At 38.2% G+C, this 26438-nt stretch overlaps 1 protein-coding gene and 1 long non-coding RNA gene across 2 annotated transcripts; one reads left to right on the top strand and one right to left on the bottom strand.

The window, feature by feature from the left end:
* Positions 1-1203: 1203 nt before the first annotated feature.
* LOC127142858 (uncharacterized) lies at positions 1204-4009 on the bottom strand. The gene is made up of 2 exons (XM_051073190.1): positions 3963-4009; positions 1204-2832 (listed from the first exon to the last, which is right to left on the bottom strand). The coding sequence occupies exon 2, from the start codon at positions 2817-2819 to the stop codon at positions 1536-1538; it is 1284 nt and encodes a 427-aa protein (XP_050929147.1). The 5' UTR covers positions 2820-2832; positions 3963-4009; the 3' UTR covers positions 1204-1535.
* Positions 4010-16747: 12738 nt separating this feature from the next.
* LOC127142866 (uncharacterized) lies at positions 16748-20685 on the top strand. Its single transcript, XR_007813961.1, has 3 exons — positions 16748-16897; positions 18335-18444; positions 18811-20685. It is a non-coding gene; the product is annotated as an uncharacterized LOC127142866 (long non-coding RNA).
* The last annotated feature ends 5753 nt before the right edge of the window (positions 20686-26438 follow it).

Raw genomic sequence — 26438 nt, 5'->3', positions numbered from 1 at the left:
AGGGAATAATTTTATGTCTCAAGCACATCTGTAAATGCATATGGACACGTACACATGCTACGATATGGAAGAATTAAAGCCTTAATTGATGTGACAGGAGTGGGGGTGATTGAGCTAAATCAGCATGCAAGTCATTGTTGCTTATTGTTCTTGTTATGACTACTGCTTCTGTGAGCAATTATTCCGCCACACTACACTTTCAGCATGCATGCGCACATGATTATATGACAACGAGACCATTTTTTTCATACCTGAGACATGTACACTTAATCTATCCTAATTCAGTTTTAATTGAACTGCAGCAGTAAGTGCACATTTCCACCTCTCGTCAGACACGGGGAGAATTTAATGTTTACAGTGTGACCCAGGTATCACCCCACTGACGTGCAGTCTTGGTCTGACTGATATTCCCAGCAGTGTCTTTTTACTGTTTGTTAGGATTTGTTGCTACATACCCCTCAGGCAACAGTGTCATGTCTCCGTTTCATATCCTGAATCCCGTTACCAAGTGTCATAAAGGACAGCAAATATTGATCTTTCTTCTGCAGTACATGGCAGCGCTCACATCTCAAACAGGTCTTTGTTTCTGATAAGGCAGCATCAGAGGGAAAGGTCAACAAAATTTTGTCAAAAGATAAGACAACAGATAAGACAATCTTATACCTTAGACAGTCTGATACCTAAGCCCCAGACCAGGCTTATATTGAAAAATTATATAACTAATCAGATTTATGGTGCCTGCCACTGCTTGAGAAAATGATCTAATGACGACTCAGTACTTCATACTCAGCCACTCTTGCTTGCTCGAAGGGCAATTTTGTGAATTATGAATTGCGCGTTATTCAACTTCGTAAAAGATTTATAACACCTGGTATCAAAACTCAGTCTGTAACTAATGAAAAATATGTTATTAGTTATTGTAAAGATTGAAACAGTTCATTAAACTGGCTCCTGCTTTGTAGTCCAGAGAATGCTTGTCAGGTCGCTGAATCACTGATTTATTGAATTGATATATTGAGTTATTGAATAATTAAATATTCTAGTATTTTCTGTTTAAGGTCAGAAAGAATATATTTATTTTCAGGAGACTGCCTTGGGTGATCTCCTAGTTACTCTTACCATCCTCCCTGATTTTCTCCTCTCAAGGATTCCATGCATTCTTCTCCCTCACCAGTGTAAAGAAACAAATCGCATGCTTGCAATGTATACATTTTTAATGAAGTAATTAACAATTTAAATGGCATGAAAAATGACCAGAGATAAAATATAATCATTCAAAACGTCAAGTGTAGATTAACTTTTCTTCCTGTAAACTTAGTAAAACATTGGCACTGTTTTCAATCTCTGGACACAGCTCTTGGCAAGTAAAGGAATGTCATTTGATGCTGAACTTGCACTGTTTCTTCTAGTGATTGCTTAAGAGTTGGTATTAACAGATAATGCTTTTAAAGTTGCAGTATGATTTTCTGAGACGGATGATTCACCCAACATATATTGGGCAGTTAGTAGGTCTTAGCTAATATTCCACAATACTCCTACTTCCATTCTCCCCTGCTCAGCTGCTGGGAGACATACTGACAGAAACACACCCCTCCCTCCAGGTGACCAGTAGAGCTGGGCTGGGGAAAAGGAAAGTGTCTTTTAGCAAGGCAGCAGGCATAACCTGATGAGAAGAAGAGTATTGCTCTCTCAAACATGTCCTCAGCATTAGTCTGCTCAGAAAATGTTTCTGCAAAGTCATGTTTGCAACCATCAAGAGAAACATACACCAGATAGATTTTTGAATTGGACCGACAGCCCATTAACACCTTCTCCTCAGAGAGGATTGTGTTTGCCTGACCTACAGTTTTCTGCATCTCCCTCACAATGTACCTCTCATCATCCATCTTCCAGAGACTAAGCTGAATAATAAACCCTAATGGAACACAGTAGAAACTAGAAATGGTGAGCACCCATACTCCAACAGGATTTTTGTTCTCAAGTTTGGGCAAAAACTGGCCAAATATAAATATAACTGTCATATATGTAGAAAAAGTTGCCAAGATTAAAAAAACTATCGCACCAATAATGTAGATCATTGCTCTAAGCCATAGTGGGCGCAGCCACACTTTATTTTGAGAGACACTGTTGATCATCCTCACAGCCTGTCTGTACTTCTCTTGGTCCTCAATGATCAGGCGCAGTTGGTCTGGCACCTCCATGTCACTGAACTGACCAGAATCCCATTTATTGAGTCCCTCATCATTGACAGCAGTCAGAGGCTGCAGGGCCTTCCCATTGTAGATAGAGGGAGGCTGGAAGGGCACCACAGTGGACCCTTGAAGCTCTCGGTTGGGGGTGCAGAGCACCTTGAGCAGCTTATTCATAAAGTCGGGGTCGTTGGCCTCCAGATAGGTGAGGTGGCAGAGGTGGAGAGGAACTGAGACACCTAGCTGCAGCAGCACTGGGACGATGGGTTTCCTTTCCAGACAGTCTCTGAACAGAGACATGTTGGCCTCCAGGAGACACCAGCGGCTCCTCACAAACTCTGGGCTGAGGACCAGCAGCACCTTCTGGCTCTCCTGGATGCACTCGGACATGTTCTCTAACACAGTGCGCCCAGGAATGAAGTCACGCTCATGGTAGCAGACCTGCAGGCCACAGGATTCCAGCTGGTTGATGATGGAGTGGGTCCACTGGTAGTCAGTGCTGCTGTAGCTGATGAACACATGGTAACACTCACTATCTCTCAGTGTTGGAGGGACACAAATAGAGGGAGACAGTGGGACAGTGGACTGTGACTGACTGACTGTAGTCTTAAGTGAATTCACTGGCTCCATTATCTGTGGAAAACTAAAGTGACAAGAAAACAGAATTTACAAATGTAGTCATTTTTTTCAAAGATTTAATATAGTCATGTTTGTATGTCAGTCTAGCTCCAAGATACATTAAAAAACACATTGTGAGATGTTCAGTGATCATGCTACTGCTGAGCATAACTTGTTAAAGTCACTTCAAGTTTGAATGTGATGTAAGTTACTGCAAAATTTTACATTAAATAATAAATTGGAATATAATTAAAAACTTGTGTAAATGAGGTAAAGTCTTTTAATGAATGTACTGTTGTTCCCAGAAGTTACATGAAATGTAGAAATGCCCAAATTACCTTGCTGTCAGTGGTACATTTTTATCTTGTTCAGTTGCTACATTGACATTAAAAACACAGTAAGTTTCACAACAGATATAAGTATAAGTCATCCTGACAGTCCCACATGTAATATGGTACAAAGCATTCTCAAATAAGTTCAGGTGGCAAACGTGACTTCTCTTATGAAACTGATGGTTACAAATACCGCAATGAATTGTAGAATGAAACATACACAATAAGTGTTTTCAGTAACAATAGATTGAAAAGTCTATTATGTTGGTGCGCGTTGTTTTCTTACTCTTACTTCTACTTTTCTTTCTTTGTTTACTATCACTGTTTTTTAGCACCGATATACCAAGACAAATTCCTTGTATGTGCAAACTTACTTGGCAGTAAATTCTGATTCTGATAAAGTGTAATGTGATGTTACTCACTGTAAAATAAACAGTACTAAGCAACTCAATGTTAAATATACAGTAAGTTGCCTGTTCATGCAAAAAGAAATATGGTCGTATTCCTGTTGTCAAATAAACCATACGGTTATTGAGAGTTATTAAGACCCATGATGTAAAAATAATAATAATAATAATAATAATAATAAAAAAATGAAAAATGTGCATGACGAGCTAAAAACATTTATCAGTGAAGGAAGTTTGTGAGAAAATTGCTCTATGACACGTCAGGTTTCATGCCTGCATTGATTTTGCTGGAAAAAACCCCACCAAAAACTAAACAAATAAAGAAACCCAACAGTATCCTACTACTTTTTTTAAGAATAAAAATTATAATCACACCAAAAGGGCAAAATACAGTTCACTGTAATGTACCTTCATACCTATTTATGAAGCAGTAATGAAGACTGACAGCGCTGTGTGAATGAGCAAGAACAGAAGATAAACTCAGGAAGTAGAAAATGCAAAACTTCCTCACTCTTCTGCTTTCATTGTTATTAAAGGGACAGCAACAGTTCTGTTGCATGAAGCAGGTATATCCAGCTGCTGCCGCAGCACAAACATGAAGGATGAATGTAAAGGTAGTTGAAGGAAGTTGAACTTCCAACTATGGTTTGGGTTATGTGTAGGGGGAAGGTTAGGATTGATTTGGACTCTCCTTCACTGCTAACAAATGATCATAATGGATGCAATTTGAAGGGTCTGTGGTTTGTAGAGTCTGCAAGGCTGCAGCTGGACCCCTCTTGTAGTAAGGGCCTCTTACATGACTCGAGTAATTCTGCCTTTAGAATAGCTCATTGGCTCGTCTTACTCTGCCCACAGTGCATATTGTCTGGGTGCAGATATGCCAGGTAAGATTACAGTGTACTTGCCTGCAAGCTGGGGTAATATGTCTAAAGTTGCAGCGAGCTTTGCAGCAAGATATTTTTTTCACTCCTACTCCCATTCTCCCCTGCTCAGCTGCTGGGAGACATACTGACAGAAACACACCCCTCCCTCCAGGTGACCAGTGGAGCTGAGCTGGGGAAAAGGAAAGTGTCTTTTAGCAAGGCAGCAGGCATAACCTGATGAGAAGAAGAGTATTGCTCTCTCAAACATGTCCTCAGCACCAAGATGCTCAGAAAATGTTTCTCTAAACTCACATTTGCAACCATCCAAATAAAAACTGTGACTGACTGACTGTTGTCTCAAGTGAATCCATCAGCTCATTATCTAAAGAGAAGACAGAGGTCAGAACATCGCAAGCATTGTCTTAAAATGCCCTACAAGGATGGTACAGCTATAAAGTAAACTATAAAGTTTCTGTTTACCTTTAACAGTGTGCAAAGAAGTTAGAGAGGTCCCAGTGTCTTAGCAGTGAGTGTTTATATGAAATATTGTGAGTATGGAAGAGATATTTAAATTTAAATTATAAAACTATAACCTTAGGAGTTGGACAAAACAACATCAACACCTGAGTGTTTATCTGAGGTGTTTATTCAATATAATGGTAATTTTCACTATGTAGCCACTGTCTATCACTGTCTTTCAATATAAAACGAAAACAGAAAGTAAATGTCAGAATTTATATAAGCTTTATATTCATTGTCTGATTTAAATCTTCTTCCCATTGTTGTATTGTTGCAGTGCAGCAATGAGTCAGCAACAGCAACAGTATAAGGAGGTAAAAAATGAAAAATAAAAGTCAAGAGGTGTTACAAATATATTTTATTCATTCATGAAGACTAACATACACACTAGTATCCCGTTTTTGAATCTTCGATCATATTTGCAATATGACATTTACACTGAGCTTAGAAAAGAATTAAGCCCACTGTACATATTACATTTTCCACGTATTGGCTGCACGCAGGTGTGTCTTTAACCCCTCCACAACTCAACCACCCATCTGTACGGAATAAGCTGAACTCTGTTTGGTTTCTTTCCTCCTAAATATTGCTGTGTTTATTACTGTGCAGGATTTGGATTTCTCCATCTGATCACATGGAAGACCAGAGCCACAACACAGTTTACTACTATTAGACTTTCACTTTTACACCAGCTAGCATAGTTTCTTAAAACCATTGTAAGGGCTTTTTCATGTTTCTGAAACCAACTATATGATATTTATACACATTTTATACAGGAAAAAAACCTACTTCTTGCTACTACTTCTACTTTGCTGGCTTAGGTACTGTATGAAAATTACTCAGGTGGGGAGTGGGGCTGAGTCATATATTTCCCAGTGTTGTTTTTTTTTTTTGGACTCTCAGAATACTTTTTAAAAAATGTAGAGCGAACATGTCATTTAGCTGTTTTCAGATAGTTTAATTAATTGTTTAATTTGTGTTTTTTGATGTACCCAGGCAACATTTGTGTGGGTGCCGACAGGCTGAGGATTCACAATATTTTTGCCTCATTCCCAGATTTCAAATTATAAAAATGAATGTGAATTAGGCATAACCACCTCCCACCCTTCCAGCTTTCCCTTACTGTGTTGATAAAGGCCATTTTTTAACACATGTGTAAAACATTTTGATGAATCCATTCTAATTTCCTTTATTTCAGAATTCCAGTTAGTGTTGTATCATGTACTTAGCATACTTTCGGTGTAGGAATGACCCTTGTGGAGCACTGAGATAACGTCTGCACTGGTCATATGGCAGTTCATAAATTCTGGTGGCATTTTCTTTTGATTCATTGGCTGTGTGGCTGTGTGCTGACCAGAAATAGCTGCAGAATGAGGTTCTAGAGGACAGCCCAAACACATCTCATATTAAAAAAAGCGCTTCATGATTCACATTCTCCAATCTCTGTGGTGACTCTGAGGTCCTACATCTTCAAGAGAAGTGACCCAATAAAGATCAGTAAGTAAGGCCTGTCTGTGTCAGTGACCCGGGGCCCTTTTAATATCTGTGAGATACTGAAAACCAAAGGGAATTTCATTCATCAAAACCACTTTCCTATCCCAGCTGACATTAAAAAACCATTTAGGATAGAAAATCACACCACACTCTCTCTCTCTCCTCCCACTGTTGTTCAGAAATTAGGTTCTCGAAATCATTACACCAAGACAAAAACACAAAATATGAAGGTTCTTGCCCCCAAGGGTGGAAAAACATGTTTTTTTCTTTCCTGTTCTGTTTCAGTGGTTTACAACAGGCTGGTGACCACTTCTAATCTTTTGGTGACAGAACTGAAGAGGTGCCTCAGGGTAAAGAGGAAAGCAGCTCTAACAATGTAATGCAAGTGTAATCTAGACCAACATCTGCTGCTCTCTCGATGCACCCACACTGGAAGAGCACTAAGCGGACAGGATGCTGAATGCTTGAGCACCCGTCACTCAGGCCAAAGCCAGTAGGGCAATTACAGTTACAAAAGGTCACAGAATGAAAGTCACTTCATTTACTGTGGACAGTAAGCATACAGGGATTGGAGCATGGACATTGTTCTGTACCACCTTCTATTGAGCCAGCTTTTACAAAGGACGAAACACATCTGGATGTGATGATGACACTAATCTGAAAGAGTTTCTTTGTGTCAATTCACTTTTATTCACAAACACCATGATATATATATATATATATATATATATATATATACATATATATTTGTGTATTCATAGATTCTGGATTTTTCAGTAAGGGAGAAGGAGTAGATGTCATTTTTAAGAATGTTTAATTTTAATTAACTTTTTAGAGAGATGACACAGATGATTATTCTAAGCTGAGTCTGGTGGGGATCTTGCTTTAAATATTAATTCTAAGCAATTTAGGACAAAACTTTGGGGTCGACACTTGCTTTGTCTTTTTAGCTCTTTAATTCATCAGTACAACGACTCCAGTTGAGTAGATGTAAGTTTAAGACTTTGTAATTGCATAGCTAATACAAGATGATTGATAAATTTGTAGCCTGAGGCAGAAGGAGATGAGTTAAACAGCTCTTATTACATACACATGCAGTTCAACTCTTTGAGTGATTATACAGAAAGTTGGAAGTCCGTGACTTTTGTGGTATTTCTGTGGCAGATAAATGAAAATTGTTAAAAAGTTAGCACTGTCTGAGAAAATGGACAGCATCAGCCTTTGTGCAGTCATCCCCCAACTGTGGATTTAAACTCATTCAATACCTGCTGTATTCACCAGATTTTGTCACCCTTAGACTACTGCCTCCTCTCCAAGAAGAAGAGGAGTTGCCACTTTGATGGTGATGATGACGTCATCGCTGCTGTGGACAGCCAGTGCTGTCTTGGAATTTTAAATTACCCAAAAGAGAAATACCACAAAAGCTATTAACTTCCAACTTTCTGCATAATCACCCACAGAGTTGATCTGCATGCGCATGTAATGAGAGCTGTTTAACTCATCTCCTTCTGCCTCAGGCCACAAACTTACCTATCACCCCTTGCATAGTACATGACATTTTTTAAATGGAGTCATTACTCTCACATTGATTTGGTGCACAATTAAGAAACATTACTTCTTCCCACAGGAAAGTTAATATCATTTACAGAGAACTGATCAAGTAAGGTAAGGTTCTACATAAATACCATCTCAATTTACACTTTGAGTAAACTGAACCCACAACCTGCCGCACACACTTCCACAGTATCATATTCTTTGCTTAAGTAATATTTTCCGTTCACATAAGCATGTAAATCTCAGGCCCCTCAGTGCATAAACCATCACTCATGCATTTTTTTTTTTTACTTTGGCTGTGACAAAGCATTAAAGAATTTATGAGTTGTGACAGTTTTAGGACAGGTAGATGGGTAATGAGAAGATGGAAGAGGCAGTGGAACATTGTGCGCATGTGTGTGTCTGTGTTTGTGTCTGCGTCTCCAGGTTAGTGTTAGGCACTGCATATAACAGCGTCTGAGCTGGGAGGATGAAAAATGTAGTTGGACCCAGTTTCTTCTGTCACCACGTCTACCTGCTGAACATAAATTTTCAGTCATGGCTGCTGTGGTCTTTTTCTTCTATGTCTTTATTTATGTGCCAACTGAGACTCAATTAATCGTGTTTTCATGCCTCAGCAGACACTAGTGACCTGGTCTTCCTGTCGTCATGATTAATAGAGTACTATTATGATGGTTCATGTGTATGTCTGTTTGTTTAGGCATGGATCATGTGTATTTTGTACTATACGCTTTTGCGCATGGAAGCATGATTGATCATTGTAATAATCTGTTTACAGAAGTGGCAATTATCTGTTTTTATTGCTTGTGTGTTGTATGGCTTTGTGATCAGCAATGTCAGTCTTTCCGTCCGTCTGTCCACCAGGCTGAAATATTTCCATGACTATTGAATGGATTGCTGTGAATCTTCCTACAATCACACATGGTTTCCAGAGGAAAAAAATCCTTCTGATTTTGGTGATTCCCTGACTTTTCCTCTTGTGCCACCCTTTGCATTTAATTGTCAAAACAAAGCAAAAGTGAATGATTTGCCTTTTATAGTTTTACCATTATAATTGGGATCATTGTTTTTCGTCAAGGAGAAGGGTTGAAATCTTCAAATGTATGTAGGTGTCTATGACAGGCGCTCACATTGATGTCACAGTATTGAAGTTTGAAGTCTTTATTAAAAGCTTTTATTAGCTACATGTCTTTATTAATTGCAGTGTTTTCCACTGTTTTTTCCAGTGATAGAAGTAGATGACTTGATATTCTATTTCAATATGCAGCTAAACAGATTACAAAGAGGTTTTACCCAGCTGAGTTGTTAGAAATAAGCTTTGTGTGTACATATGATGATAAGATTGTATTATCATATCAAATCCCTTGGCAAACACAATATATAATCACACCTAATATTTAACTTTCGTCTCAGTGTATAATCAGGCGCTTGACCCAGTTTCTGATGATATTTATTGGTTTAACGGATAATAGAATGAGCAGGATCAAAAGGCCCAGGTGGGAACAGGAGCGCTGTGTTTAATCTTTATAATTGGATGTAAATGGAGGAAAGAGACATCAGTAGATGAGGTAGATAATCTGAGAGCGGCAGGAAAAAAAGGAACTTCACAGATTAGGCTCTTTTGAAGAAGCAGCGGCAGGTCCTTAAGGAGTGGGGAAAGGCTTTTTGCTAGACAGCCGGATATTTATCTTTTTACAGCATGTCTGGATCTCTGTGCACACACGCAGCGAGAAATGTGTTTGTCATTTTTAGCAGCCCTGAAATTTCCAGGAAGGCTGAGGGAAAAAGAAAAAAACGTAAAAGAAGTAAATGAATACAGATAAGATGATTGACTGTAAGTGTGTTTTATTTCCAGTGAAAAGTTTTATGCATTTTTGTTCTGGGATAGCCCTGAGAACAGATCAGGTTCAAACTTCAACCTTCTATGATATTAGTTGTGGAATCTTGTGGAATGTTAATGTCAAACGTACAAAAGCACAGTAGGATTTCTGACAGGAAATATTAATATTTATAGACAAAGCTTCCTGTGTAAATGAAGAGGATGTCTCATTTTAAGGTTATGCATCAATAAAACAAAAAATGTCATAGGACTATAGGTTGCAAGACTAAAGAGCCAAGAATTCACATTAGCAGACAAAGATTAATGTAATCAGTTTTGCAGAGTGAATTTGTTTTCTGGCTATCTCTCAAACCAAATGATCTGCTAACTCAGCAAGAATGGAGAGGTTATAGGTAATTTTTCTCCTCAAAGTTGAACACTTAAAAATTAAGGTGCTCAGGGTAAAAAGACATGCGGTACACACATAAAGCACGTCACCTAGATCACAAATAGTTTCAGAGCCATTGACATTAAACAGACGGTGTGATTGCCTCCTAACTCTACTAGTCAAACACAGACACTTGTGTTCATTCTCTAAAATTAGTAAACCTACAGTGCTTAATGTAATTGCCTTGTATCATATTGATAAGTAAACCAAGGGCTACTTTCATCTGTGAGGTAATAGTGGTAGCCAGACATTACACTAGGAAAACTAATGAACACTTCTGCTTTGTGTTTATTCAGTGTTCCCATTTTGTTCATCGGCGTATATCCTGTGCAAATACATTATGACAATCTGTGTTGACATTGGGAATACACAGAGAGGGGAGGGCATTGTTTGCCTGGTTTTAAAATAGGTCAGTTGAAGGAGCCACAGGAAAGGACCTCAGCGCAGGTAAAGCTCCAGATAACATGAAGTTATTTCTTAAAGCACAAATACAGTATGAGCTCTGTGCACAAGAATACTTTACTTTTATCATTACAAAAAAGAATAAAGGAAGGAGGGATACTGATAGATAAACAGTATTGTTGTCATCATGGTTATGGATGAGAGGTGTGGATACTTTTTCCTTTACCTCCACTTAATATTTTCTCAGTTGTTCAGTAACCAGAATGAGACAGTGTTATCAAGAGGCTAAACCTAAATTTCAACTGCCTGGACCGTCCAGGTAATTCTAATCTCCACCACTGCATTGCATGCCTCTTATAATAACTATTAGCTAACAATTTCACATAACCATTAACATAAAAGCTTAGTTTGTACTATTTCCATAAAGCCAGAGTTCATAAAAAATAAGTTCAATGTTATAATTCTCATTTAAGTTATAATATGCACTAGGTAGCCTTTTAGAGTCATGCTGCATTTTCTAAAGCCTACAATACCCACAATGCAACTCACCCACCAAAATTCTGTCAGAGATTCAGGTGTTTTATGCTAGTGCTGGCTAATGTAGCCTCTAGCCTTTAGCCTCAAGCAGAGACAAGGAGCAGCTTACAGATGTCTGGTAAGATCACTTCTTTTTAACTCCACACCCCCAGATTTTTTTTTCTTTTTCAAGCTTGTAGTCCTCAGATTCTACCACTGCTGACTCATATCACTTCAGGCAATTTATTAGATTTTACAAAGTTCCCTCTGGAGCTACTAAAGGCCAAAGATCAGTCTGTTTACAAGACTGGTGTATAAAATCAATAGACTTCCACTTTAATTTAAATATTATTGGCTGGTGTGCTTTTGTTTTGCATGTTGTGGTTGTTTCTTTAGGAAAATTTAAACGCAAATGTTTCTGGTTTGGGAATTCAGCAAAACAGTTGTTACTGGTGACTGGTGAGAAACTGTAGACAAATCTAACCTCAGGAAAACCACTAGACACCACAATGCCAAACTGCTGACCTGCCTCTCCAGAAGTTTCCTCTATTAACTTAACTTCCTAGGTTTTTAGGAGTTTTTTCCTTGTTTTCTGAGAGAGCTTGGGGTGGGTCAGGAGGTCATGCTGTTGTAGGCCTATAAAGCCCTTTGAGACATTATAAATTAAACTGAGCTATACAAATAGATCCCTGATGTGACTTGACTGCTGCCTGTCACCATGCCAATCACCAAAATATACAACAGCCAGCCAAAAGCGTTTAAAAATCTATGAAGCAGCAGGATTGAAAGTCAGGCTTGTTGTTCCATCTGCAGGATATGTACTGAAATATTAGCCACACTTGTTATTTTGTACCAACATACACTATAAACTGTGCAGTGAGTACAAGCAAAAGTTTATAGCCTAAGGCCACTTTATCTTAGATACTTCTAGTCAGTTTATTTGAGTGAATCTGTCAACATTTTCTTAAATGACACTGTTTAATTATGGGGTTGACACCTTACAGCCTTTTGTTTATTCCTTTTCTCTGTGGCTGCCATCAAGCTTCAAATTTCTTCAAATTTAAAGTTTAATCAAATCTAATCTAATCAAAACATGCCTTAATATTCAAAAATATGTCCAGCAGCAAAACGTTATTGCCACATGTGCCTTTTTTCTTTTTAGTCATGCAGTCAGAGAGGATTCTACATCCCGAGGGGTAGATAATACAACAGAATGTATTTGTATTATTTAATCTTTTGTAATTGTTTCTGTATAAGTTTAATTTCCTGCTTAGTTGGAATGATACATCAGGGCCAATTTATTTTTAAAAAATGAGACATCCAAATTTTTAGCATCCTGTGTCAGTGACTTACTGATCTTATTTTATTCAACATACTTTATCTGCTGTACATGCAACAGAGAATGTGCTGGCATCTGCCCAAGGAACACACTACATTAAAGGAAATTCAAGAAAAATTATGCTCAAAACATGTTCTGAATAACAATAACAACACATCTGTCTACCAGTTTGAAAATACTGTCATTGACTACATCCATCTGGTCTTGTGTTTAAACCCTCTGTAATGTATTGGCATTTCAAGCGAGGGGCTTAATTGTAGTGTTTGTTTTTAAAGTGTTAATCTATGAGTACCTGTGCTTACACTTTCTTTGCCATCTGGCAAGACTCACCAGCTTCTAAAATTTCAGATACGTAAACAGAACCAGGGTGAGCCCAAGGTTACAGGCTACAGTGTCTGTAGAGCTGATAGTTCAGCAACAGCGGTGCCAGCCCTATGAATGCAAATGTCCGTGAGTGACTGACTGAATGATGAAGTTACACCACTGGTCTGCAGTGTTGTTGTTTCCCCATTGGCCATTGCTCTTTCGAAATGAACTGGCACAAACAGTTTCTATTTCGTCATTACAGTTTCATTTACAGGACTTTGCCACTAGATTTACTAACTTTTCAGACCCCTTTAGCATTTTTTTCCCCCAAAAAAGCACCATTAACAAATCTAGTGACTTTTTTGAGCAAATCTTAGCTATTTTCCATAGAAGAGAGTCTCTAGTATTACCCTGTGAGTGTAAGGTCAGGTTTTCCCTTTGCACACATATCTCCCTTTGCATCTCGTTCAACTGACCACACAGCAGCTGACATATACCTGAGTGAGCCTCTAACTCTCTCTTTGAGTGATCATTTTACAAGTAAGAATCAGAGCACAGCCTTGTCTTTGACACACGTGTGTAATGAGTTTGTCAGACAGTGTTGCAGTCATAAAATCCAGGTTTTAGCAGTGTAGAGCAGCAACACAAACAGAAAAATGTGTAACTGAGAACAGCTTTATTGGGAATTTGACTGTATTAATGTACTTTATATGTTAGTAGGAGAGAAGCAAACAAATAAAGGGCTGAAACCTGTTGACAGTTTCCAACTGCGCCCTTAATTTCACACATTGACCATACATGGTCCAGCCATATATTAGGTTTAGACCTTGTCTTGTTATGAGTTGAATGGTAACATGACATGAGAACTATCTGAATTTGGGTGACCTTAAAAGCTTGATCTTGGAATGAGTTCTCTATGGACTGAATGGGGAAAAAAATCAGGATTTGTTCAGTCAAGCCTTCAGATATAAAAGTGTGTCAATATAGCTTACAAATTGTTCCTACAGGTTGCTCTGAAGTCCATATTTTTCTCCCCAAATAGTACAGTATGCCAAAATCTGAGCCGAATAGTTGTGGAAAAGTGATTCCACACCATTTCCTCCAGTTCACTGGCTCTGACCAGTTCATGAAATATCAAGAGTGTCCCACACACATCATTCCCCTGGGCTCTCAGCTCGTGTGGTCAAAAATATAAAAGGCACTATTAAATCAGTTACATGGAAAAATGTTTGTAACCAAGAGTGGAGGGACAATAGTCAAGCCTAAAATACAATACTTGGAAGAAATTTGCATTAAAAATGTACAGGCACTAGCCCTCTGTGTCCATGCCTGACATGAGACAGTGTTGTACATTAGTGCAAACATTTTCCCTTAGATTCCTAGAAAACATGTATCACACACATGCTCATGTTTTCCAGTCTGGTCGCATTCAGCCAACTCATATGGGACAGATTATTGTGGGAATGTAGAGTATGTACTACAGCATTAATGTTTAGGCTGACCTCATCAATCCCCACAAGGAAACACCAAGCTCAGTCCAGCAGAGAGTGGGGCGTGATAAACTCCCCATCTAGGGGTATGGTACACTGTGGTTCCAGGTGGTTGCTGTTTGGCTTATGAAGTCAGCACTGGCACCAGTGCCAGTAGAGCATTAATGGGTTAAGCACTACACTAAGAAAGTTGTGTTGGAAATATTTTGTGTGAGAAGAATTTACTGTGTGATTGTCATGGGCACTCTTGGGCACTAAAGAAGAACATCTGCTGCATGGGCCTAGCCTATTCCTATTTTTAAAGTATGTTTAAGTATTGTGTGTCTCTCTGCTCAGCTCTGTATTATGATCTTTGTGAGGATCAACGTCTGTTTTAAACTGTATGAGTAACACACAGTCATTTTGCAGGTCATTTCTATGCCTTTTTTCATTTCACGCTACATTTTTTAACCCTAACCCCTTACCAAAAGGGCATAGAAATGACATGTAAAAAGTTTTGAAAGTGGAATGGTATTTGTCCAGTGAGATCATGTTGCTCTTAAGCACTGGTTATAAGGTTATATGGTTAACGTTAGAACTGGGTTTAGGTTAGGATTAGGCATTTTGTTGTGATTGTTAAAAGTTAGGGTTAGGGTCTAGAGACCCTCATTTCATACATAATAGGCCATGACAACGTAAAATGTTGTTAAAAACTCATAAAAACCTAGGAAGTTCTGATACCTACACAAACATACAAAAACTCACAGATGGTCTTGTTTTGGCTGGAACAGACAAAAGAAGCCGATCTGAAAGCCAAGCATTAAGTCAAGGACACCTCTCTGGTACAGCTGTAATTTGTAGTGTGATTTTTTATATATGTATTTTTTTAGTATCTGCTCTTACATATTATGTAAATACTGTTATTCAGTACAATTTATCACACTGAGAAAATGTTGCCTGGAAGCATCAGGGAAATGATCAACAGCATTTTTTGTATGACTAGAGCACTGCTAATCATGAAAATATATGAATTTTAAATCACCTGAGCATTTAGGTGTTGAGATTTGAGAGTACACTGTTTATAACTGTAAAGGTCAGGGAAGATCAGTACCTGGACTGTTTTTCATCTCAGGGAGAGTTGGCCTTTTGTTTAATGCAAAGGTTTCCTTGATGTCAAGCCAAAGAAATGTCTTGCATCACTGAAATGCATACACATCTCAGTGAATACATACATGCAGCTGTAGAAATTTACAGCTCTACACTTCCCTCAATAAATCCCTTAGTGTGTTTTGCACACCAAGAGGATGACAAAGGTCCAAATATATTCTTACTTTAAAAGGGAGCCTTTCAGCTGACCTGCCTTGACTGTTACCATGTCTTGCACAAGATGAGAAAAAAAGCAGCATGTGACCTTTTCAAAAAATTGTATTTCCACAGTCCCTTTTTTCATGTCCAGCAGGTGTTAATCATCAAGGCATAACAACACAACTAAAATGCTCTGAAGCCCTGTGAGAATGGTCAGCCTTTGTCAAAATTAAATAAGCTTGTAAAGTAATTAAGGTTTTGTTTGTGTTTTATTTATTATTATTTTTTATTTTGTCTTAGCTTCTACGTGCTTATTCACAGTCAGGTTTTTGATAGTATCTCATTTGTTGTCATTACAGCGGTATTATTCCGGAGGATGCATTCATTTGCCTCCTGCTACATCTCTATCTTTATTAAAAATGTACACCTTGTGATAAAAGCCACAAACAACCCAGATGAGAGGAGGCGCAGACAGTCCCTCATTGCTCCATGAGTCAGTGCTGGTCCTGTAATTGATCCAATCAGTTTTCATTACACTTCCAATATGAGGGCTGTGGAGAACATGGCTGTTTTTGTTTTGTTTTAAAAGTGTGGCTGAGTGGTGCTTGTCCTATGCTCAATAGTTTGTCCTCACACATTCATTTCTTGATTATCACATTTTAGAAAGCTGGATAAATAGAGGCAGGGTTTGCATGCAGAAATGCTGAAAAGTAATTCAGAATTTGGAAAAGGCTTTTAGGACAAGCACTAACTAATGTTTTGAGCAAACAAATATTTTGTCAGTAATAAAACTACTGTTTGATTGGACAGACGCTGTTTGGGTGAATAGTCAATTAATGGTCTTGTGACTCTCAGACTGGCCTTTCAGATATCAGAAAGCAGCTGAACCTTGAGTAAAAAACTAAGTGTCTTACACCTTTGGGGGCCACTGCGGTGTAGTTGACAGTAACCCATGACTCTCTGCAGTAATCAGAAAAATTGCTTTTAAAGAAATGTTCATCAGAAATTCAGAAATGTTAATCTTTTCTGTTACTGTCTCCTTCTAAAATACCTTTCAGTCCATACTAAAACAACATCAAATCAGTTAACAAAAAGACTTTAATCTGTTCTTCTTAGGTACCAACATGTGTACAAACAAAATAGAAACTTTTGAAAAGGCATGAAGTAATCTATAACTTTTACTGACCTCTGTATTACAACAGCATCAACAAGTGTTTGGCACAGCCAAGTTCTGAAGTCATATTTTCACAATCCTGGTGAGAAAGCTTGTGTGAAATATTGTACAGCAGAGACCCATCAGGAAATCAGAAATATCTTGTGAGTACCTATTATTTCTCAATACAAAAGACTTAAATGTAAAAATATGTTTTGTCCTTTGCTTCTTTGGCTTGAGGACACATGCATGACATAAGCGTGCCTCTTCCTAGCAAAGAATATGAGCTGTGAAGTGATTTCAGACAGACCAAAGTCTCAGCATCTGGTGAAACAGTAATTTCGTCATTGATATTGATCAATGACAAACAACCCTATTATAACCCTACCTTCACAAGTGTATCATGGTGTACTCTAAAACTCTAAACTGTAGCTTCTAACTTACATGGTCAGAAATACTTGATTATTTTACACACTCTGAAAAAACATCATCAGAAAACGACCCTGGATAGTTTTAGAAACCTCTGTTAAAAAAACAAATCATAATTCAGACTTTCTTTGACAGATTTACAATATTCTCATGGAACATTCAGCAGGCAAAGTTGGATTATATTCGCTACCAAACAGCTGATAGATGAGAAGTTTCATCAAAACCAGATTTTTCATTCAAAAAGCCATTTCCAGTTCCGTCATCAATCTTCACTGTTACTAATTCTGTTCTGTTACTAATCAGAAACAAAAGCACAAAGTGAGAGGTGGATCAGTAAACAATGTTTGTTTTCTAGAACTGTGTGAATGTATTGGCACACTTCATATCTAATCCTTTCATAACTTCAAGCAATTAGACTACTTTTTAAACTTTATTTCAGTGGAAGTTCCCTGGATGTGCATAATGTTGTGCAGCATTACTTCATAATCAGTTTACCAGTTGCTAAACTCATCCCCTAAACAGCGATTATCCAGTCATAGCAACCACAACTAAACACAACAGGCCTTTTAAGCTGTAAATTTCACCACATGTTGAACATTTAAAGAGTTTGTTTTCCCAGCCTTTCCAAAGCCAAAAACACAAAAACAAAAGTGTAAGGAATGATTTTCCATTTCTTCTCCACAGACTGTAAACTGCAGAGGATGCCGACTTTAATCAGGGGCATGCAGATTTAGCCTCTTAAAGCATGATATTGTGTAGACCATGTAGCCACCAAATACTTGCCCTGTTTTATAAGATTCATATTTGAAAATGAGTTACAAGGAAACATTAAGAAAATGGTGTGTTGAGGATAACATTAATTAATTAGGAAACTTCATAAAATTTCATATTGTTGGTCGCCAACTGGAATTATGTGTCTATGTGCTTCCAGAACATAGCAACAGTTACATAGTAACTTATCTCTCATCTTAGAACTGCCCAGTAAAACCATTCTACAGGAGCAGCTGCGAGTTACATGTACTATTGTCGGTGATGCTTTCAACAGCAATGTAGCACTTAATGCTACATTGCTACATTGCTGTTGGTGGTGCTTTCAACAGCAATGTAGCACTTAATTATTCAAGATAAATACTATTTTATGTAAATGTTGCCATTTGTTATATTACTTTCAGGTTCTTTCACACATCTGCCCCACAGTAACAGCTCCACAGGAAGAGAAACCTGAAGAAATCCTTTTTTTAAACTGTACAATATAGTCACAACATTGCTGTTTCCTGAAGTGGTGAGTGAGCTTTCTATACAAGCTCAAACAGTAAGAAATGACATAAAGGATTCTATTAGGCATCAATTATTTGATTTTGGTGGGGCCAATTTTAGATCATATATCTTTTTTAAAAAGGTAAAAAAGTACTTGACAGAGCATCTTATTGTATGTTCTGTGAGAAATAAAAGTATTTTCTGTAGAAGTCTCATGAACCTCTGCTGCCTTTGTCTGGAAGAGGTTTATATGTTGCATAAGATTTGGAAATTGTTTTTAAAAATTCAGTGTTTTGTGGACAGATTTACAATGACGGGTCTGTCAACATGATGTTGCATGTGCACGTGTCTCTCTGTGTGATGATCTGTGGTCCAGTTCTTTTATCATCAGATAAAAGGCCAAGCTAAGTGGAAACATGTCTCAGATGATGAAATGGACACCAACCTGGCATGCCGTCCTCTTCACCCATAATCCATCTTAATCCGAGTATCCTCAGGTCAAGCATCATTCCAGATGAGCTGTCAGGAAGAGACAGCAGCTGTCTTCAGTGTAACAGTGCAGCAACAAGCAAGCACAGAAAGCAGTTTGGCTCTCAGGGTCCTCTCATCAGAAAGATTTCATACCCATCACCTTCCTGTGTCTACTGCACAGTGTCAACTTACCCTCATTTCTATGATAATTGAACACTGGTTGTGCCAAATGCACTGGCGGAAAGAGCAACAGAGACATTTAATATGGCTATAGTGGGATTTGAACAGGGCCTTTCTTGTGCCTTTCTTCCCCTCCTCTGAATGACTGAGCCCCACAGGCAATGTAAATTTATGATATTGTGAGTTTGGTGAGTGAATCCTGGACCCTGTATTGCTATTGCTCAACTCAGTTTGGAACATGAAACACACAGAGGCTGTGCAGAGAGGCCAAGGAAAAAAGGTCAACCCAAGGTTGGCATTGATCATAAATTGGTTCAGTGGGAGGTAACAACACATGATGTGAGTTACCTGACCTGCTGTTTTTAATAAAGAGACCGGCCCTCATTTACCCAGACTCAGTAGTACAAGGCATGTGTATTGTATCATATTGGCTACTTTGAAAATCATATTTCTGTGCAGATGGTAATATTTTTGTCTCTTTTTTTTCTCTCTCTCTCTCTCCCTGTAAGTGGTGAACCGATACCAAAAAAAAGGGAGGCTTTCTCATTGACAGCTGCAATAAACAACATCTTTGCCAAGTTTTTGGTATCGCTCTCCAATCTACAGTATTTAGAAATGTTTTGCAAGAACTAGAATGATTGTGTATTATCTTTGTCTACTTGCCAAGTTTTGACCTCTTTATCACACTTGGTCATGATCTGCTGGGAGAGATAATGGAATTATCCCTATTTAAAAAATGCATCCTTGCCAGTCACATCATCACATCGTTCAGCAATTACATAAAACACTGTTGAACCCACTCCTCTAGTAAAATAATTAATTAATGACAGAGATGGAAAGTAACAAAGTACATTTACTCAGGTTACTGTATGCAAGTACAATTTTATAGTACCTTAGACACTTCTCTGGTTCAACCTGACTGGTGGGGAGTCTTATTCAACAACTGCCACTTCATGTGAGGCAGAAGCTTGCCCACCCTAAGAACACCCAGGCATAAGTAGAGCTTTTTGCTTTTTGTTTTTGAATCCTCCCATTTACTGTATAGGCAGCAGTAGCTGCTAGTAAGCATGATACTCTAACACCACATATGATTTACTAGTGTCACTGTTGTCATCAATACACATTTAAAACAATAGGCTCAAAGGTTGAACAGTGGTGTAGATCTGTCTCACAGAGATCATTGTAAATGTATCAGTTTCATATCTGTGTCCAGAACACATAGCTCAAGGTTAGAACCAGGGGAACGATCATGTGACCAAGTTAATTAGAGGCAAGGTAATGAAGTGTTCTTGAAACCAGCCTCTCCCACTTGTCCCATCATTTGTATCCTTAGATCGGTTACTGAATCTAATTTGCAGCTTCTCATCTGACTGTGGGTTTAATAGAAAACAAACTGTGATGTTTTTGAGATTGTAAATGAGGTCATGTAGACTGAATTTATATTACTATACTACTGAATTACTGAAGTGAATCATCCAGTGGAGTACAAAAATGCAGATACGGAGCAATCAATAATATTTCAATAAACACGTAGCTCACAGTATATATACAGATTACCACTCTATAACTACAGTATATAGAGTGGTAATCTGAAGTATGCAGTCTGTGACCTCATTTCCACAGTGTCATCTTGTGTTTTCTGTAAATAGCTGGTATAAATGGATTACATTAACATGTTGGGCATTTACATTTCACCAGCTGTTAGAGCAGCTGAACAGAGGAGAAGAATGTCAGTGGCCAGAGAAAGCCTCAGTGGGCTGACCAAGTCAATGTGATCTATTGACGTCCTGCTGCCAAGGTGCAAAGGGTTATTGACCGCTGCATTGATTTCATTTGTCTGCGGTCACTGAGCCTCCACCTCGCATCTATCTGCTGAAGTTTTGCTTATCTAGGTACCTCAAAAAAAGTCAATGTTAGAGAAGCAGTAATTTCTAACCCCTGGTCCACTGTTGTCACCACTTCATAGATGGTTGTGTGGATAACATGTTTGTTGTTTCCTCAGTAGTTTCTGTGTTGGCTCTGACAAAATGAGGATTACACAGTTGTTCCAATGAAGAATTCATTGTATTCTTCCCAGTTCAATGAGTGTGCCAACAACACTTTCCCAACACAGAAATTCAGGCAGACTGACTCTCATCTGTCAGTTCACAGCGGTAATCTGCTGGGAGCTGCTCCTTAGTGAATACCAGATTGATGTGCCTTTATAAATTGTGTCTTGCCATTCCTGAGCCACCATGGGCTTTAATCTGCTCAAAAACAAAATAGAAGCTGACACGAACGTGGAACTTTTCTGATTCACTACCCTCCGCTGAGCTTTATATCTGTATGTGACAATGGTAGGACTCATTGTGCACTTTTGTTTCAATTGTCAGTAAAAGTAACAAATATTTCACAGTGTTAGGTCATTTTGTTGCCATGAACACTTCCATATGATTATTAGTGATTACAAACAGGCAAAAGTACTGTTTGAATTTAACAACAGTTGACACAAAATTTCAGGGTTTGCAATCACTCAGTACATCTTGTAGCATTTTTACCCAGAAATTCCAGGCCTGTCTTCCAAAAAAATAAATAAATAATAAAATAAAGTAAAAGGAAAATATGGACATATAGAAACTTGCATGAACACATATGGCCAAAAGTACTGTATGTACACATCTCTTTGCACATACTTTTGGTCTGGGGTTGTTTGTCGTGGTTGAGCGAAACCTCAGTAGTATTTTAGACAATAGCAAGCTGTAAACTTTGAAGCAAATGTCTGGGAAAAATCTTGACAACAATCAACATGACAGTGCTACTGTGCTCAAACTGAGGTCCACAGAGATATGATTTTCCAAGTTTGGTGTGTAGCCCCAATCTCCACCTCATCCAACGTAAGGGCTGTCGCTTCATCAGGTCAAACACATAATTTGTTTAAATTAAGCCCACGTAGTCTATCCTTAAAATGGCTGCAGTCACTCTGGATTTTGCTCCACATTACTTCTGTGAGAGAAGGCAGAGAAGGCTTGGCTCCATGTGAATTCTGACAGTACTCCATTCATTCCTGTTGACTTTGCTGTCTTGCTTGAGTGAGAGGTTTATGTTACACAAATGCTGTATTTTACAAAGTCAGAGAGGAGATGGACTGTAAATTGTTGGGATGCCTCCTGCTGGAGCACAAAGCTGTGGTGTAGTAGATTGTACACTAGCATGAAGGTTCTGGGTTTGAATGTAGGGCATGTCCCATCCAGTGCAAGCTGGGATAGGCTCCATCCCCTTGCAGCATAAATTGGAATGCTGATGGCGAGACAGGCCTGATCACCCAACATTAATGCCCCACCTCAGTTTATACTCTTGTGGTTGAACGGGAACAAATTCCTGGTGCCAGAAAGAGTGGTCACAGTATATCGTCCACAGTTTTGGAATAAGCTGTCAACAATCACATGTGAGTTTAATGTTTGGGTGTCTACATACTTTTGTACCATGTAGTGGTGATATGTGTGTGCATGAGAAATAGTGCATATCCTACAATTATACCCACTCAAATCTAATGTGGGAAAATCTATTTTCATCACCTAAAACAAGCAGATGTACTGCTGGGGTAGTATTGGGGTAACACAAATTGTCCTTATTGCTCAACTCTTTCGACAGTTTCTCCTTCAGTTTTCTGTGGTTTAATCCTACTCACATGTGTATGTTTAAGGCTCTGGAAAAATCTTTAAGTCTGATGCCCATCAGTCTCTTGCTGTGCCTCTCAGCTGCTGGTACAGCGTTAGCCAAGCTGTCAGTGTTATTAGTGCTAGAAGAGGCCTCGACAGAAGTCCAAGGGGACAGTCTTATGTGTATATACCTCAGGAAATGTCTCTCTAAAAACGTTCATTCATTTATGTACATAAGAAACCAGACAAGAGAGCAAATAGTATGGAGTTTCATGCTGTTGAGATCCAAATATTGTCCACCTATGTCTATTAATTCCTGACAATTAATATACATTTTACAAGGAAATTAGTGTCAGGCATCACGCCAAACAAATTACTCTTCCATAATACTGTAGGACTTGAATGATGCATATAATTTGGATGAAAGCTACTCCAAGCCAAACATGCCATTACCTCCACATGCATAAGATTGTTGTTTCAAGTACAATGTAGGATACCAAACTATTTTTGTTAAAAAAGTGTGTGTATATTCATTTTTAGACTATAAAAATTCTCTATAATCATAATTCAAAACAAAATTCTAATCACTGTCAAATTATAATAAATAAAAGGCATCTTCCTCAAGAACATTTAGAGGCTTTTATTGGATTATCTGCAGTCTAATACATTTAAAACACATTCAGAAAGTATTTACTCTAGCCACAAAAACACAATTAAGTCTTTTTTTAACAATAGATGTCTCATTTTTCATTCTATTACTAAATTAACCCTGTTGCAGCCTACTTCTTGAGGAACCAGATGACTAATTTCTTCGATCCATCCTGTCACATCAGATCTTCACCCTCCATTGACATAAGACACATTTCCCAGTCCCATTTCCCAGTACACTGACTTTGACTACAACAGCTGCCTTACATGACTGTTTAATCCTTAAGTGTTTATTTTTCCAGAGGCGTTCACACTGTATATTCTAGAGATAATACTGTGGGGCTGTAGCAGATTATAATGGCATGGAATCATGGACCAACTTGAACTTTCATCACAAGTAAAGGAGAAAGTAGAAAAATTTCAACCTAACTATACCATGACTTTTCCCGCTCAGGAAGCGAAATTGCTCCAAGGAAACTTCTGATGATAATGCAATTTGGCAAGGAGGCTGAAAATCATTCTGATTCTGATAACAGAGTTTGCATTATGACCTCAGATGCTAATAAACTTTATTAATGGAGGCAACTGAGCATTTCATGCTGGAATACACTGCACTCCCTTGTTGTTTGACAATACAGTAAGCCATTCTGAATCAGAACCTGAATGATTATGTAGTGTTACGTATGTCAAATTTCTAAAGCCTAATATTTAAACACATTTTAGACCAAAGTGTTAGGTGTCACAGTTGTGTGTGGATGTTGTGTGTGTGGATGTTGTAAGAATTGAGTTACATCATACTTGGCCTGGCTGATGTCTTTTTGTCTGAGAATAGAGGAGTGATTTTGATGGTGTTGGTAAGCGTGGGCTTGGCCTCTCGGTGAGTCTGTCTGTCTTATTGATTTGTTTGGATGAGTCACATCCTCACATACAGAGCTGTGATTTTCTCACTTATAGAAAAAAAGTAGAGGAAAAGTTCAGTTCTCCAAGTCGATGGAACGAGTATTAAATTCTGATGATTTACTCCTGGCACTGTGTTAACCACAAAAGCAGCCTTCATACATGATGGTAAGGTAATCTAAATTGTGAAACTGAATTGTGGTAAGAGATGCAGTGGGTAAAGCAGACCACAAGTAATCATATCTGTGGCTCAGACTTTCCTAATTGCTGAATAATTTCCCTCGACCTCAAGAAAATATTGCACATGGTTATTTTCAAACAGAGTGCATGAGACTTATTCTACTTTAATTAATGTATGCATCTTAAAAGGTCCCATCTAATATTACACAATAAGCACAGTAATGTAGCTGATTTACTATGAAAATAACACTGCAGTGAATGTTTACCAGTCCTGTCTCGTAGGACTGACCTTCACATGAGGTTCATTTGCAGATATTGATTTATTTTTACTGGAATCACTTAGTTCTACAGCAGGAAGTATTGTGGCGCTCATTCAGTGCAAAGAAAAGTAAGAGTGAGGTGGTCAACACTGGACTTGAGTTTGTCTTGCATCTCATACTTTAAGTTAGTCAGGGTTTATTTTTTCCAAATATATAACCAAGACTGCAATCATTGTCCCAACCCTAAAGGAATATTCTACCAAATATCTATTCTTTTAGTATCAAAGACTCACTGACTGTAGTTTTGGTTGGTTTCAAAGGTTTGTAGCTTGCCTGTTTGTGAAGGACGGCAGCTGTATTTAGTGTAGATTGACTGCAATTGAATGGATTACAATGGCCAGCAAGGGAGCAATGTATTTGCATGAACCATATGGATCATTTAGTCTAAACTAATTACACAGAAAGAGTAATGACCGATTGGGATTACAACTGAAATTCCTGCTTACCACTCGCAAAACCTGGGAACAAAGTCAAGGGTGCTTCAAAGGTTTGTTGACACATTATATATACTCTCAGCTTGCTCCACCATTGCATCACATTCAGTATAGTTTTGCAAACATCAAGCAATGCCCTTGTTGGGGTTTGCCTCAGTCTGTCAGATTATGAGATTTGAGTGTGAAGTTTAGCTTTAACCACTTGCTCAAGCAATGTAGGACCACCTGAGCTAAGTCAGTTTGTACTCGATGTGGATAATCAAAGCAGGAAAACATTATGCAACATGGCCCCAGGTCATGAGGCGTGAGACATAGTCAGATGAAATTATTCAATTAACATTTAAATAAGGATAATTATCTGTGCTCTTAATGGATGTAAGGCTACATTTTTCAATATAGATGTTAGCTGTTTTAAAAGTGTAAAGTGTTTTCCATGCGCTTATCTCAAATGCACACACTGAATCCATGCGTGACAGTGTGTTTATTACTGCTTTCCACTGTTTCCAAGGGTAACTTTGATGTGTGCATGCATCATATAATTCCATGGGATTTCACTTGGTTCCCATTTACTAACAGAGTTGTTGTATTCTACCATATGTTCTGATTTTAGTCCGTTTTTGGCAGACACATGCAAACTGGCAAACTGGCCTCCAGTGAGAAAATGTGAGTATGAGCAGCTTCTCTACTGAGCCAGGATTCCCACCGCTGTGAATGATTCCCCAAACACTCTGCACAACAGGTGGAAACAGTTGGACCTAATCAAATGTGTTTATGTCGTGAGGATATTAAGTGTGCTTTGGTTGCCAGGGGTTTACTATGTTTCTATGTTTGTCTCTAGGAATAAGTCAGTGGTTGGAACATGTACACATAATTACATTCCTCCACAAAACAATAATACTCATGTCTTGCATATTTTGCATGTCATGCATGTTTTCGGATTTTTCAGCACATATACACACACACAAAGAGAAAATATGTAGTAAATGGGGTGTTCTCTTTATACAGTTATATACAGTTCCACAGCTCTGCAAATTACAGCCTTCAAAATAACTATAAAACTGAAGTAATACCTCTCCAGTGCATTATAGCCTTTATTAATTTAAATTCCAGTGTTGCTGCAGTACTGATGTATAGACGACATTAGCTGTAGTTAGGTCTACCTTATAAACAGACAACAAAGAATATGTTACTGTCAAAATTTCCAACTCATGCCTCATTTTTATCTTTTTAGCCTTTTTATAGTAAGATATG

The sequence above is a fragment of the Lates calcarifer genome, linkage group LG10, assembly GCF_001640805.2.
Source record: "Lates calcarifer isolate ASB-BC8 linkage group LG10, TLL_Latcal_v3, whole genome shotgun sequence".
Lineage (NCBI taxonomy): Eukaryota > Metazoa > Chordata > Actinopteri > Centropomidae > Lates > Lates calcarifer.
The sequence above is the reverse complement of the archived record's forward strand: the minus strand, read 5'-3'. Positions and strand labels throughout refer to the sequence as shown.

Coding starts and splice junctions, on each gene's coding strand:
- LOC127142858 (XM_051073190.1), bottom strand. CDS start 2,819: ATGGAGCCAGTGAATTCACTTAAGACTACAGTCAGTCAGTCACAGTCC.